The following is a 13,325-nucleotide window of genomic DNA, read 5'->3' as shown; positions in this document are numbered from 1 at the left end:
TTAGTTGGCACAACTTCACAGAAAATACTTAATGACAGTTTCAGCAAACAGCAGCTTTTCAAACAATAATACTTTTTACATATGTATTTAAGTAACGCTATTAAAATTTAAGCTTGTGTTAAAGAACTGGACTGAATCACATTGTGTAAGCTCCCACCCACCCAAATGAGCATAAGACACCTCTTATCAGAAAAAAACAAGTGCATTAATGAACATTTCCTATAATTAATTTTTAAAACACAGGTCAAATGCTATCTGTCACTGTTTAGCTCCAATCTTAAATGTTTGCACACAATTTAAGCAGATAAATGGGTCCACTGACGTAGATCGGTGGAACTAATGCTCTCAAGTGTGTGTTTGCAGGATCTCAGGTCCTACAGCTTTAATTTTTACTTGGTCCAATTATGGACAAAAGTTCTGCAAGATTTCTTCCCTTATGCATATCTTCACCCACATTTATTATTTTTACAGAGATCAGGTATTATATAAATAGGTTGTATACATAGCCACCTCTATCAGTTTTAAAAGATCCCTACCCCTACCACAGATACATCATTTTTGATTTTACCAGAAGAGTTAAGTGGTGAAATCAGTTCTAGAAAGAATGCCTTAAGAAAAGTAGATTTGTTTTCTGAATACTCATTTCCACAACAAAAATATCTTTACACCTCTAACTACAGAAACATTTTTTCTTGGGGACAATAACAACCTGTATAATAAACTGCACACTTTTACACTGAAATAGAAATTCAGCTACTTAAAAAAAACATGGTATTGTAAAACACTTATGCTTTCTTTTTTAAATTCTGGTGCTAACAGAATCAAAATTACCACAGTGAGATACTCTTCTCAAGTGCTTTAAGTTGCAAGGAACTTCCTTAATTTTAGATGCAAATGGATCAAGCCCAAAGGAATTGCAATTTCATTCACACAATTATTGCTCATTCCCAGCTTATCAAAAAGGAAGCACTAAAAATAGTTTCCTCCAGTCATTTTCGGTTTGCCCCTCGAAGGGTGATCTGTCACATTTTAAAAAGAGACCAGTTCCTTATTTGCTGGCAAACTGAGAGATATTAGAAGTGCTGCATCGCTTAAGAACTCTATTAAATCTGTAGCAAAATTGCAGTTAAGTAGTGGGCTGAATATTACAGGAGTTTTTCCATTTTGATACAAATGTCAAAAAATCTTAAAATGACAGTCCAAGTTCAGAAAAGGCATATAAAAAGATGTGCCTTTGATACTAGTACTTCAAGATCAAAAGTTATTTGAATCACTGGCACCGAAAAAGCAAAAGGAAAACTACAAACACCTTTTATTTTTTTTCCTCTTAGTGTTGTGGTATAGTTTTGCCCTCATTGTAGTCACTAGTCTCAGCTGCTGCCGAGACACATGCTTACACATCCAGGGGCAAGTTTTGCCTTTCAGCAGTTCAAACACCTATCATTTCCTAAAGCAAAGAGACTTTCAAAACATACAGACAGTAGAAATCTGCCACACACATAGTAAAAGAGTTAACATTCAGGAGGCATCATTCCTTAGTCTTTGTTGTCCTATAAAATGCCTGTTTCTAATATCTAGGAAGATTACATTAAGGAACTAAGAACATGACAGAACAGCCAGTTGTCCTAGCAGCTCTCTACTGCTTATCTACATAGCATTTGCTATGCCTACACCTACCCAAAGCATTATTTACATAATACACAGTTTCTGTTATTCTCGTTAACATCCAAAGAAACAGGAGTAGATGATTTCTAAACCTGGAGTCTTATTTTCCCAGTGCAACTTAAAATGCCAGCATTGCAAATAGTAGAAGTGCTGGTCCCCTGTTATTAAAGTCGTGAGCTAAATATGTAACTATAAATTCCTTGTGTTAATCCAACTACTTTTTTTTTTTTTTTTAATGTAAGTGATCAAAAAAAGTGAAGTGGAATTGGAACGAACCTACATCTGCCAAAAAAATTGTTATTCATGCAAGTTACTCTTTGGCTACTCTTGCAGTGAAACTCTTGCTGCTGGCTGTTTTGGAACATCCCTTGCCAGTGTAAGACAAAGACAGAAAGCAGACTCCTTGCATGCAAGGTTTAGGCATATACTCCACCTTCAATCTGGAATAAATTCATCATCAGTTAATTGATTTCACTTCAATATTCAGAACAAAATACAGAAAAAGCTCTCTGGCAACATGTATTTTTTCAAGGAAGGGGTGTTTTGTCTCTTTCACCTCTGAACCAGTGAAACACCTCCAAATACTACACAGCACTTCCCCCTTTCCTGGAATAACCACTTCCTTTTCTACTCTAGAGGTCAACCCTCAAGGCTGCTGGACTGTGAGAACAGACAGAAGAGGTCACGTTATCAGTAAGGGCTGTTAAGACCCATCCTGAGTTCAATAGGAGGGTGGCCAAGATCAAAGCATGCAGATGAACATATCAATACACTGAGCATCTATCTCATCCATACTTGCTGTTAAAGGACTATTCTTGCTTTTAGCAACAATATTTGTAGATAACATTATGCATAACAGCATTCCTGAGGTAAGTGACAGGAGAAAGAGGAAGTCATCAGTTCATTAATACCCTGGACAGGGATTATGGTTAATGATTCACTTAGTGTGGTTTGGCAGACAGTGACTGTGGAGAGCATGGGGAATTTGTTTTCTTTTTAATGCAGTATTTCCATTTGGTAAATAATACATTAATCATTTACCCCTCTGGCTTAAAGTTATTCTGGAATCAAAGTTGTTATAGCTTACTGTAACCATCTCAGCTGTCTGCAGCTTTTTAATGGGTACATACACCAAGACCAACCAGAAAGCTGCATTTCTCTTAGCATGAGAATCATGCATAGATTTCCCTTCTATTTACTGTTCATTATGACTGCACACAGGGCTTTGCAGGTTCTCTTTAGAAATAAAGTTTTACTTTTATTTCTAGATATAACTAGAAAATGATGGCCAAATACAATGGCATAACTGGCCTAACAGCATGTAAAATGTTGCTAATCTGTCAGTCTTAAAACACAGACAATCTGTTGAAAATGAGCTAAACAGTCACATCTTAAAAAGAATTTTGCTTAAAAGTGGTCAGTTCGAATGCGTTTCCTTTTACAAAAGATCAAATGAATACCTACTGACAGATCATCACACAGTTTCCATTCTGAGAAATAGATACCAATTAAAAGCTAAGCTAGTTTTCGAATCAAACAAGTAACAAAGACAGCTACAAAAATATTGGTGTGAATTAAATACACATATTAAATGTTTAACAGTGCAAAATGTTGAGATGAAGCATATGAAATAATGGCTGCAACCTTTACAACAGTTAGATTCTAAAAAGTTCCTGAGGTTCTGCTTTTTCATTTTTTATGGCATATAGATGGAATCTGTGTGTTCTTTATTCAAAGAACTGCAGATGGTGGGTTTATGTTGCGTGTTACTTGCATGCTTATCAGTTGTCCATTCCTCACCATCAGTGACCGGATCAGCGTGCTCAGAAGTCTCTATTTCTTCCTCTTCACTTTGTTCTGCGTTGTCTTCTTCAGCACCACTAAGGGTCTTCCCAAGCTGAAGAGTTTCCATAGTTCTCTGGGTCTCTGAAACCCAAGATTCAATTCTGCTATTAAGCTGAACCTCTACAGAAATAGGTTCATGGGTATAATCCTCCTCATCCTCCTCATCCTCATCATCCTCCTCTTCTAGCATTCCTGGTACAAGAGTACTGGTGGTACTCGTCATGGAGGAATTCAACAGATCTCGGCAGCTGCCATCCAATGACCCTGTCTCCGTACTCTGCTGTGAGGCCCATTCCAGATTGTCATCTGGTTTCACCTCTTCTTTGTCACCTAGAGTGACTTTTCCATGATTTGTTGCTAAGGTAGCCCCAGTTGTAGCCAGAGGTGGCTGTTTAAGAGTGGCTTTTTCAATTTGACCATTACCAGCTTTTTCTGGAACTGTAGCCTTGCATGAGGATTCTCGCTCATTTTCAGATGTTTCTAACCCATCAGATGTTTCCACCATGTTTCTCCAGTTTGTTTCTGTAAGTTCCAAAAGAAGTTTGAACAAGAAACAGATTAATCCTCTCTATAAAAATTTCTCAAGCATCTCCAAACATTAACAGTAACCTAAAAGGCATACTGTAAGACAGGAAATTTGTGCACTGTGGAAGCATTGAATGCAACAGTGAGGGTATTTAGAAATCTAAAAGACAAAATGCATTTATGCTCAACCATCAATTGAAAATGGAAAAATTGTCACAATACTAGAGTTACCCCTTTAAATATTTGTACAAGAAGGCTTGAAAAGTGAAGCTAGTTTGAGCACCATAAAAGAATCAGCTAAAACCAAGAATAGTTTAATGTAAATAAATGAAAATGAATATTTGCTCTGCAATGAGGTCTATCACCGGGGTTTAAATGAGCCAATACACAAATCTGTCTGACGCTCGCTCTGTAACAAACCTTCATAATCATTCTCTGCCATGTCATACTTCAAGATTTGCGCTAAAGCTATGTCAGTAATTTAACTCCCCAGAAGTTCTGATCTCTTGGTGTCACTGGTTCTTCCTCAATCACCTAACCAGTTCTGTGCTTGATACAATCTTATTTCCATACCTTTCTAGTTTTAGTGAGCTGGTATTGAAAGCTCATCTCTCCTGATGAGTCTCCTGTCACTGGCTTTCAGGGTGATTCTGACCAACACTAGGTAATTGTAGAGCTTCTGAGCATTAGAGACTAATGATTGTTTCTCCATTTAGCTTAGGGAAAAAAAATACTTATAGAACTACTAGAAAACTAATCAACCTCATATTACCCCTGAAAGTTTTAACTACTATAAGCTGAAGTAAAGAAAAGTTATTTTAACTATGCTTTAAAATAAGGAGCCTGTGGGAAATTCCAGCGTCTGGTTACAAAAGTCATTAAACTCTTACCATATTCCTTCTCATTCACTTCAGATATGGGTTCTGAAATAACACTACAGAATGAGATGGCACTCGCTGCAGAGGGGTTACGAGAATGACCCATATGATGAGGTGCCTTCTTGACATTCTTCAAGGCTTCTTCTGCCTGTTCCTGTTCCATTGCTGCAACCATATCTCTGTATGCTTTTCTGGCTTCCTCAGTCAGCGATACCAGCTTATTAAATAGGTCCTAGAGTGTTAACATTTTTAAAACATTTAGTAGTTCCTAAAAATCATTTTCTGCTTTATAGTACTTCTTTCAACCAAAACTACACCACATACGCAGTCTTAAGCTTATCAGCTCCAAATACCTTTACTTTGACCAAAAAGTAGTTCTGCTCTATTTCACAGAAATGCTATTCTACATTTACACACCTCTGGGATGTGCTTATTTTAAAATGATAAGCCTTGCAACCATAATACTTCCCCAGAATTTCAGATGGCCCTTCCAGTTTATTCAAAAGCTAAAGAAGCTGCAATGAAAACTTTCAATTGTATCAGTCCCTCAGTTCTGTAAATAAGCAAGCAATTTCAGGGAGAGAAAAAAAAAAAAAGAAAAAAAAAAAAAAACACACCCACACATACACACACCAGACCCTGGTGTAAATCACATCACGGCCAGTATAAACTCCATACTCATTTCATGTGCTCTCTATAATCTCACTTCTTAATTATAAGAAACAATGATTTACTCCAGCCATTTATGCAAATTCCTCACCTCAGCACCGGAGTAGTTGAAGATACCCACTACGCTGACAGGGACCAGTTTGTTCACACAACGTCCAAGAGCTTTACGTCCAAGGGCAAAGACAAACGGAATTTCCTGTTCCCGTGCCATGGCTATTACATTATATAGAGCCTCATCCAATCCACCTGGGAAAGCAATTTTAAGTAAATCACTAGTCAAAGTCATGGTATGATAGATACAATTCTGTAATTTAACTGTAATTATTAGGTAAAACTTCAGTACACACAGTCATCAATTGTTTTCATTCAACACTTGTTCAAAATAAACTAGCATTGCTGTATGTGGGAAGATAACAGGACTAGACAGATATAAAGTTTGTGTACTGCAGTATAATCAAATATGCAATACTGTGCAGATGAAGGTGCTTCTGTTCAGTGATAATATATATTTGCTATTAATACTCTACATATTGCAAGAGTTGGTCACAGCACTTTTGTGGGAGAGCTTTCTCTTATCTCAGGAAGCCTCTATTTGCATTTTGGGTACTGGCAAAATATGTTGGCTAGCCTACACATGCAAGAACAAATGAATCCTCCTGGAAGAGGCTCAGATCATGATTTCAGATGCATGAAGTACTGAACAGATTAAAATTAAAATATGACAGACTCTTTGTGAAGCCAGCCACCCCTCAAACTGGTTTCTTCTAGAATGGAAGAGAATGAAGCACGTACGCAGTAGCAATCACACAACTGATTTTGAAAGCATTACCTCTAACTTAACTGAAAAATACTGCTGACCTTGCCAATCAGTGGCATGAGAAAAACCATAAATACAAATCAGTTAAATCCACCACTGTTTTGAATCATTTATACCTTTTGACTGTATTTTTTCACAGTTGGGAGATATGATTACACACTTGATCTTGTTCAACTTCATATGCTTAGTAACCTCACGCAACCCCATAACAAGTCTTCTCCTTGCTTTAGCTCTCATGGGATCCTTTTGGTAAATCCGTTCCTGGAAGCTGACAAGCTCTTGCAGTAACAGAGTCACACACTCATCTATTTCTTTACTTAGAACCTGGTTACAGTATCTGTCAATTCAAGAAACATCAAAATTAGTACAGCACATGCTCAATACACAAAAAAGGTTCAGTGAACCTTTTGAGTGTGTCAAATAAGAAATATTTCCTTGAAACTGCTATCCAAAGTTATGAAAAGGGGATTTAAAAAACAGACTGCATACTTTAGGCTGAGAAAGAAAAAAAGAAAAAATCCTAAAAGCATTTAGCATTCCCAAAAACTCTACCTGCCGCAAAAATTAAGGTAGGAAGAATAAACTCCTCTCCAAAAACTCCATTAGATGCCAAACAACTAAATCTTGATGCTGTATAAAAACGTGCTGGTATTAAAATCCAGAGAAAATGAACACAGACACATGCTTTATCAAGAGTGAAAGTCACAGAGTTTTCACCATTTGTAACTAAATGTTTTTTTTTCCCCTGTCCCCAGTGCATTTTGCCTTCCTTAGAAATATTTCTATCTAGCTTATTGATTGCAGCAACCAAGGAAAGCATGAAGTGTATACACACACAATTATACATGCATATACACATGCCCACATGTGTGCATCCATCTTCAGCAGGCAAAAAGAAAAACCTGATCATACCTGTATAGATCAAAGGGGAAGTCTACACTACCTCAGCTTCTAAGCCGACTAAACCTATCCACACTTAGAAAATGAGGGTGCCAAGTGCAAACTTCAAACCTATGTATATAAGGCAAAACTCTTACTCTCTGAATCTCTTGCTGTGAATTTTGGTTATCGCAGAAGATGCCATTGGACTCCCAATTCCTGAACTAGCAGGTGAGCCTTGGGACACTGGAGTCATGCAGTACGGAGAATTCTGACTTGCTGGCGAAAGTGAAGTATCACTAGGCATGCTTAGCCCGGTTTCTGAAAGACAAATTTGACACATAAAATGCAAAGGCACTTTCACATTAAAAAAAAAAAAAAAAAAAAGAAAAAAGCCACATTTCTGTGTCCCACACTCTTTTCAAATGACATTCTGAAAACGTTAAACAATATTCTTCTCCGAAGGGGGAATTTTAGAGCATGGGTTGTGTAAATAGTGGATGTTTGACTATCCATCAAATGAAACCCAAAGCTAAGTCTGGGGAAGAGATAGAACAGAAAGGAAGACATGCCCAAATGCTTCAACTTATTCCAAAAGTGGTTTTTTTTTTTTTTTTTTTGGTATTTATATAGTCTAATTAATTTATTCCTGGGATACTTAAGATTTTCATACTTATCTTCAGTCAGCTGAAGTCAGGCAAAATTTTTAACATCGTTTAGAAGAAAAGTTTGAGTGGTACATCTGGAGTTTTGGTCTGACCAAAAATTTCCAAGTCTGACCTTAGAAATTTTTTTGCTGCTCCAAGCTATCACTGTAAACTGAGAATTTGGACACTCAAGTTTATTGTCAGGAGTGTTCAGTAATTTCAAAAGTCTTATTTAAAGCTTTTAAATTTGGTGTCTGGAGAACTTTCAGTTTGCTCATCATTAAAATGCATTCTGATCAACATGGCATAGCCTACAAGAGATTAGCAGATCTATCATGCAGTCATGACCAAGAAAAATCAAGTCCTGTTCCCCTACCACCACTGAGAGGTTTGAAATATCCATCTAAGCGAAACTAATTAAAATACTGTACAGAGATTAAGGAAAAAGCAACATATTCTCCCTGATGTACAAACAAGACATTCCAGAAAAAGGGTTCTAATCAAGTATTTCATAATATTAAAGAAGTTACAACACAAGCTAATACCAATAAAAAGTGTTGCATGCTATAAAAAGAGACCTGACCACATATTAAAATGAGTTTATTACTGCAATGTGAAGTTTAATTCCAGACAGATAGGGAAGAGAAAGGTAAAGGAAGAATGGAGACGGACCTTCTTGAGAGGTCAGTTCCTGAGACTGGTCAGCAGTCAAGTTAATGTGAACCTCCTTCTGTTCGTCAGACCCCAGCAGGCTATGATCTGCTGACAAACGGCCTTTCTTTTCTTCTCTCTCTTTCAAAATAATCTAGGAACAAAAATAGCAACTGTCAGAACCTGCCAAATATATACATACCAACAAAGAAAGGTGTCCCATTTCTTTGAGCAAAAAGAAAAATCAAGTTAGACAACTTGTTTCAAACCTTCCTATTCATACCAGAATTTAAATAAACAAAACATTTCAAGTTTCTTCACTGATCACAGATACTACTTCAAACAAATGATTTCATTTTAAATAAGTACTTTCAAAGCTTCTTCTGGTAAAGAACACTTGCTTATCAATAATTCCTCGTTCCCACCAGCTTTAAGGTAAAACACATACAAAAAATGCCACCCATGAACAACCCACAACACACACACCCCGCTTATGAGAGAAGGCTACAGCCTTCTCTGTGAAGCACCCCTAGAGTGGAGGGTCCTCTCAGTTATGGTAGCCCCAGGCATGTTGCTGTTATGATTGATAAAAAGGGCCTTGACAACTTTTTCCGAGTAGGTTGCTAGGGATTTCTCAAGCCCAAATGCATCACAGTTGAGTCAGAAGTAAGTTTTGAGGAGAGCAAAAAAAGCAAGTCAACCAATGCCAGCTGTCTCACACATGTGGCTGTGCCAAATCCTCACTGTCCATTTCACAAAGAAATCCTAACAACCACTGTGGTACACAAGTTAACACTGAAGATTTTTCACCCCCTTTTTTTTTTTTTTTTTTTTTTTTTTTTTAAGAAAAGTTTGCTATCTTACATTTTGGTTTCTTCAAAAGCCTATCTCTGTACATCTCTTATTTGCATATTCATAAACACATACAATTCTAAATTCACTCAAAGAAAACAGCAGTCTTAAGTTATACAGGCATTAAAAAAAAAAAAAAACAAACTGGGAGGGGATGTGGATTTAGCCAAGGATACTATGTCATTCTATATACTAGGACTTTACAATATGGAAAAAATTCACCTAGCTTTGCCACACGACTTAATGCTCACACTAAGAAGTTCTTGCAACTGCTACTAGGGTAAGTATGCACTCTCTCAAATCTGCTAGGCAGGGGTATAGAAGTCACATTACATGCCTAAATCCCGAGAACAAGACACCACAGTAAAAGAAGCAGAATGAGGAGCTCCCAATTCCTTATTCTACACTCAGGGTCACTACGTCTAAGGTGAAAAAATAACTTTTTTTTTTTTTTCAGAAATTTCAGTGTAGATCAAGATATTCCATGGTTGGCATATTTACCTTTTTAAGTGCTGTAGGGCGTTTCAGCTTTGCAATTTCTCTTTCTTTTCCTCTTTTCACTTTTGGAGCTGTTGAATCCAAAGGATTAAGGCAACCCATAGCTGGCTGTCCCTTTGTTAAGGACTTTCTACTGGCAGATTCTTTGGTATGAAAGGGAGCAGCACTGCCAACTAAATACAGGAAAGATATTAGTCTCACTAGAAGTCTCACTTATCAGCTTTATTTCAGCACTGCTTTCATAATTTCCACTGATAGGTAGATTCTCAAAGCACAGTCTCCTTCCTTGGAAAAGCAAAAAAGAAAAGAAGACAGACAACCCTCCCTACACACACACACACACACACCACAGTTCATAATGACAGGAAAACAACATCATCAGATATTGTTGCTTCCAGATGGTTTAAACTTTCTTCAATTTTGCCTTGTGTTTTAAGAATATACGGATTTCAGGGAAGTAATTACTTTATAAAAAAATCAGTAAGGGTTCCCTCAAATGACTATCTTAAATTATTAGTAAGATTATAGTAATATGATACACTGCAAATATTTATTTAGTTGTCAGACTGTTAGCTGACAGGACAACCAAGGAGGGAGTGTAGCATGCAGTTAAGTGCTTTCAGTGAGAAAGAGTAAAACAAACAGCTTTAAATGAAAATGCCAACTGTTCTTTGCTTAAGTTTGTTTGATGAAATCTTCCCAACTCAAATAATTTGAACACAGCTGAAGCTCAGAGCGGGTAAATGAAAAAACATACATGAGGAAAAATGGCAACTAGTGAACTCCATGCTATATGCAACTGTTCAGGAATGACATTTGGTGGGGTTAAAATAAATAACTATGAAAACATCAATTCTGTGTTCAGCAGCAAACAAAGATGAATTTAATATTAGGAAATTGGAAAGTTGGGAAAGAAATGGAGTAAAAATGCATTTAAGCCATTAGATAGATTAACCGTAGCTTTATATTCTGTGAATATTTCATCTCCTGCCTCTCTAAAAAGATGCAGTAGAACTACTAGAAAGACAGTAATCATCCTGATTACAAATATGGGCAAACTTCCATATAAGGAATAACAGTTAAATAGACAAGGCATTTCAGACTGGAAAAAGAGGTGAAAGATCTTTAATTCTTAAAAACAAAACACACAACTCTTTCCCCTCTCCCACCCCCCCTCAAAAAACAAACAAACAAACAAGCCACACACATAGTGGAAGAAAGGAAGGCAGGCAGAGCTTTTGCATACAACCCTTGTACATTAGACACACACTTCCCACTAAGCTGCTCTCAAAAAAGAATTCTGAAATAAATGTTGTTTCAGCTAGAATATTCACTTTCATTCTGATTTACTCCCAAGTGAACACTCTCTGAATAGTAGGTGTTTTAACAGAAGTTCATCTCCAATTTGGTAAGACTATTTACCATTGCATTCTGAAATTAAGTAGTAAGATAATGCATATATTTAAACAACATCTATCTGCACTAAAAATACTTGAGGTTGTTTTATACCTCAAAATAAAACTTAAAGTATTGAAAGAGTTCAGAATAATCATTTCACCTTTATACTGTCATAAAATGCATTTAGTGAGTCAGATGAGAAATACCTGTGTATGAAAGAGGCCTGGTGTTGGTGATCTGACGAGCTTTCATTGCTTGTTGCTGCTTTTCGAGAGCTGCTAGCATGTCTCCCAAATCCAGCTGTACAGGAGTCTTGCTTTTCTTTCCAGCTGCTTTTGATAAAGCCTCCTACAACAGGGATACCACATGCTGATAAACGCCAGCAAAACAGTCTTTCCAAAAGGATTCGTGGTATCACAGAGTAAAAAAGGCTAAGAATTTGTATATATAATATATATATATATATGCACACACACACAAAAGGAAAAAATATATATTTATTTTCCTTTTAGCTACTGACGGGGCAGGGGAGTAAGAAGCCACAGACCTGGAGTTTTTTCTGTTCCATGCTTATCTCCGAATATTCTTGAGCTGTTGCAAGTGCTGCTGCCAAGGCCTTCTTCTTTTGACTTTTTGCACGCTTTGGTACTGAGGTTGTAATGGGAATTGGCGTTTGGACTATATTGATTGGAGAATTTTCTGGTAGATCATCCAACTAGAATTTTAAATGCAGTACATAAACTCAATTTAAGGCCTCACACACACACTTTTTTTTTTTTTTTTTTTATACTTTTCTTCTCTCAGAGAGTGTCATACTAAATCAAATGAGCAATTATTTTGGTCAGCAGTATGAAAACAAGTATAGCTGGATAGCAGAGTCAGGTGATAAAACTAGAAGCTATTTATGCATATTTCCTCTTTGTACAGGAAAACATTATTATATTTATCCCTTATTCCTTTGGGATGTTTCCCAGTTTAATTACTAAATACAGGTGCCCCTCCAAAGATTTCATGCAAGACTTGATTTTCTGGAGAACACTCAAATAGATGAAAGTCTAGATGATCTGCTTAAACATTTTGTTGTAGGATGATACCAATATTAGAAGAGTATATTTTCAGGATCCATTCATATAATCTCAAAATGATTCTCTTAGCTTATTTTCCTTTCAGAACAAGCTACTAATCAGTAGTTATTTTGAAGAACAAACTATAGTTTAGTATTTATGTATTTAACAAGGCAAGCCCTTCGAGTCAGAAACAATAAAGTGTGGCACAGGATATAGTTAGATAAATACCCCAAATCAATTTTAGTCTCAGAATCCTATCATGTTATTTTAAATAGCATTTAGAAACTAGACTCGCATTACGAATACCTTAAAAACTGTCAGAATTAATATGTGAAAAAAATATTGTAACAGAGGGTCATAAAAGCTGGCTACTAATATCATAGCAATCTGTAAATGATCTCCCTCTATTTATGAATGCTTTTCAAACCAGAAGAACTTACTACTTTGGGCGAAATCTTTTGCTGGATGTTAGTACTTTTGCTGCTCCCATTATCACTATTTAGCTCTGGAAATTCATCTTCATCCTAAACAAGACACAAATTAAAAGTGATGAGTGTAGAGCTGAAAATGACTTGAAAAGCATCAGCTGAAATGGTTGAAACTAGAAGCGAAAGAAAAATTTTCAAGTGGCATTGTATTTTACCAAATTAACTGCAATTAGATTAAAAACACTGCATATATTATTTTTTTATTCTCAGGTAAGTAATACCTTACTTGGAGGTTATCTACCTAATTTGTCGGTCACAAAAAAAGTTTTAAATCCTCATACTTTCCACAACATCCTAGCACAGACTTTTGTGCACACACACACACACACCCCCTCCCCAAAAGCATTGTATAATAAGTGTAATCAGTGCACTACATGGCACACCTCAGAGCCAGAGCTTTAGAACTTTGCCTTGTTGGTACTATCATTTTTCTGTATGTTGAGACC

At 36.5% G+C, this 13,325-nt stretch overlaps 1 protein-coding gene across 2 annotated transcripts in view; it reads right to left on the bottom strand.

Annotated features, from left to right (window-relative positions):
* Positions 1-2,340: 2,340 nt before the first annotated feature.
* The window catches only part of SECISBP2L (SECIS binding protein 2 like), a 28,116-nt gene continuing 17,131 nt past the window's right edge, over positions 2,341-13,325 (bottom strand). For both annotated transcript variants that reach the window (XM_088540316.1, XM_088540309.1), the window contains 10 exons: positions 12,832-12,915; positions 11,872-12,039; positions 11,531-11,672; positions 9,930-10,099; positions 8,598-8,730; positions 7,437-7,599; positions 6,516-6,736; positions 5,674-5,828; positions 4,926-5,145; positions 2,341-4,032 (listed from right to left, as the gene is read on the bottom strand). In XM_088540316.1, the coding sequence (XP_088396442.1) occupies positions 3,362-4,032; positions 4,926-5,145; positions 5,674-5,828; positions 6,516-6,736; positions 7,437-7,599; positions 8,598-8,730; positions 9,930-10,099; positions 11,531-11,672; positions 11,872-12,039; positions 12,832-12,915 (2,127 nt within the window). In that variant the 3' untranslated portion in view covers positions 2,341-3,361. The remainder of the gene's footprint in view (positions 4,033-4,925; positions 5,146-5,673; positions 5,829-6,515; positions 6,737-7,436; positions 7,600-8,597; positions 8,731-9,929; positions 10,100-11,530; positions 11,673-11,871; positions 12,040-12,831; positions 12,916-13,325) is intronic.

This window comes from Tinamus guttatus, unplaced genomic scaffold (genome assembly GCF_059628265.1).
Source record: "Tinamus guttatus ecotype Peru unplaced genomic scaffold, ASM5962826v1 Tinamus_guttatus_pri_ptg000004l, whole genome shotgun sequence".
In the NCBI taxonomy this organism is placed as follows: Eukaryota; Metazoa; Chordata; class Aves; order Tinamiformes; family Tinamidae; genus Tinamus; species Tinamus guttatus.
The sequence above is the reverse complement of the archived record's forward strand: the minus strand, read 5'-3'. Positions and strand labels throughout refer to the sequence as shown.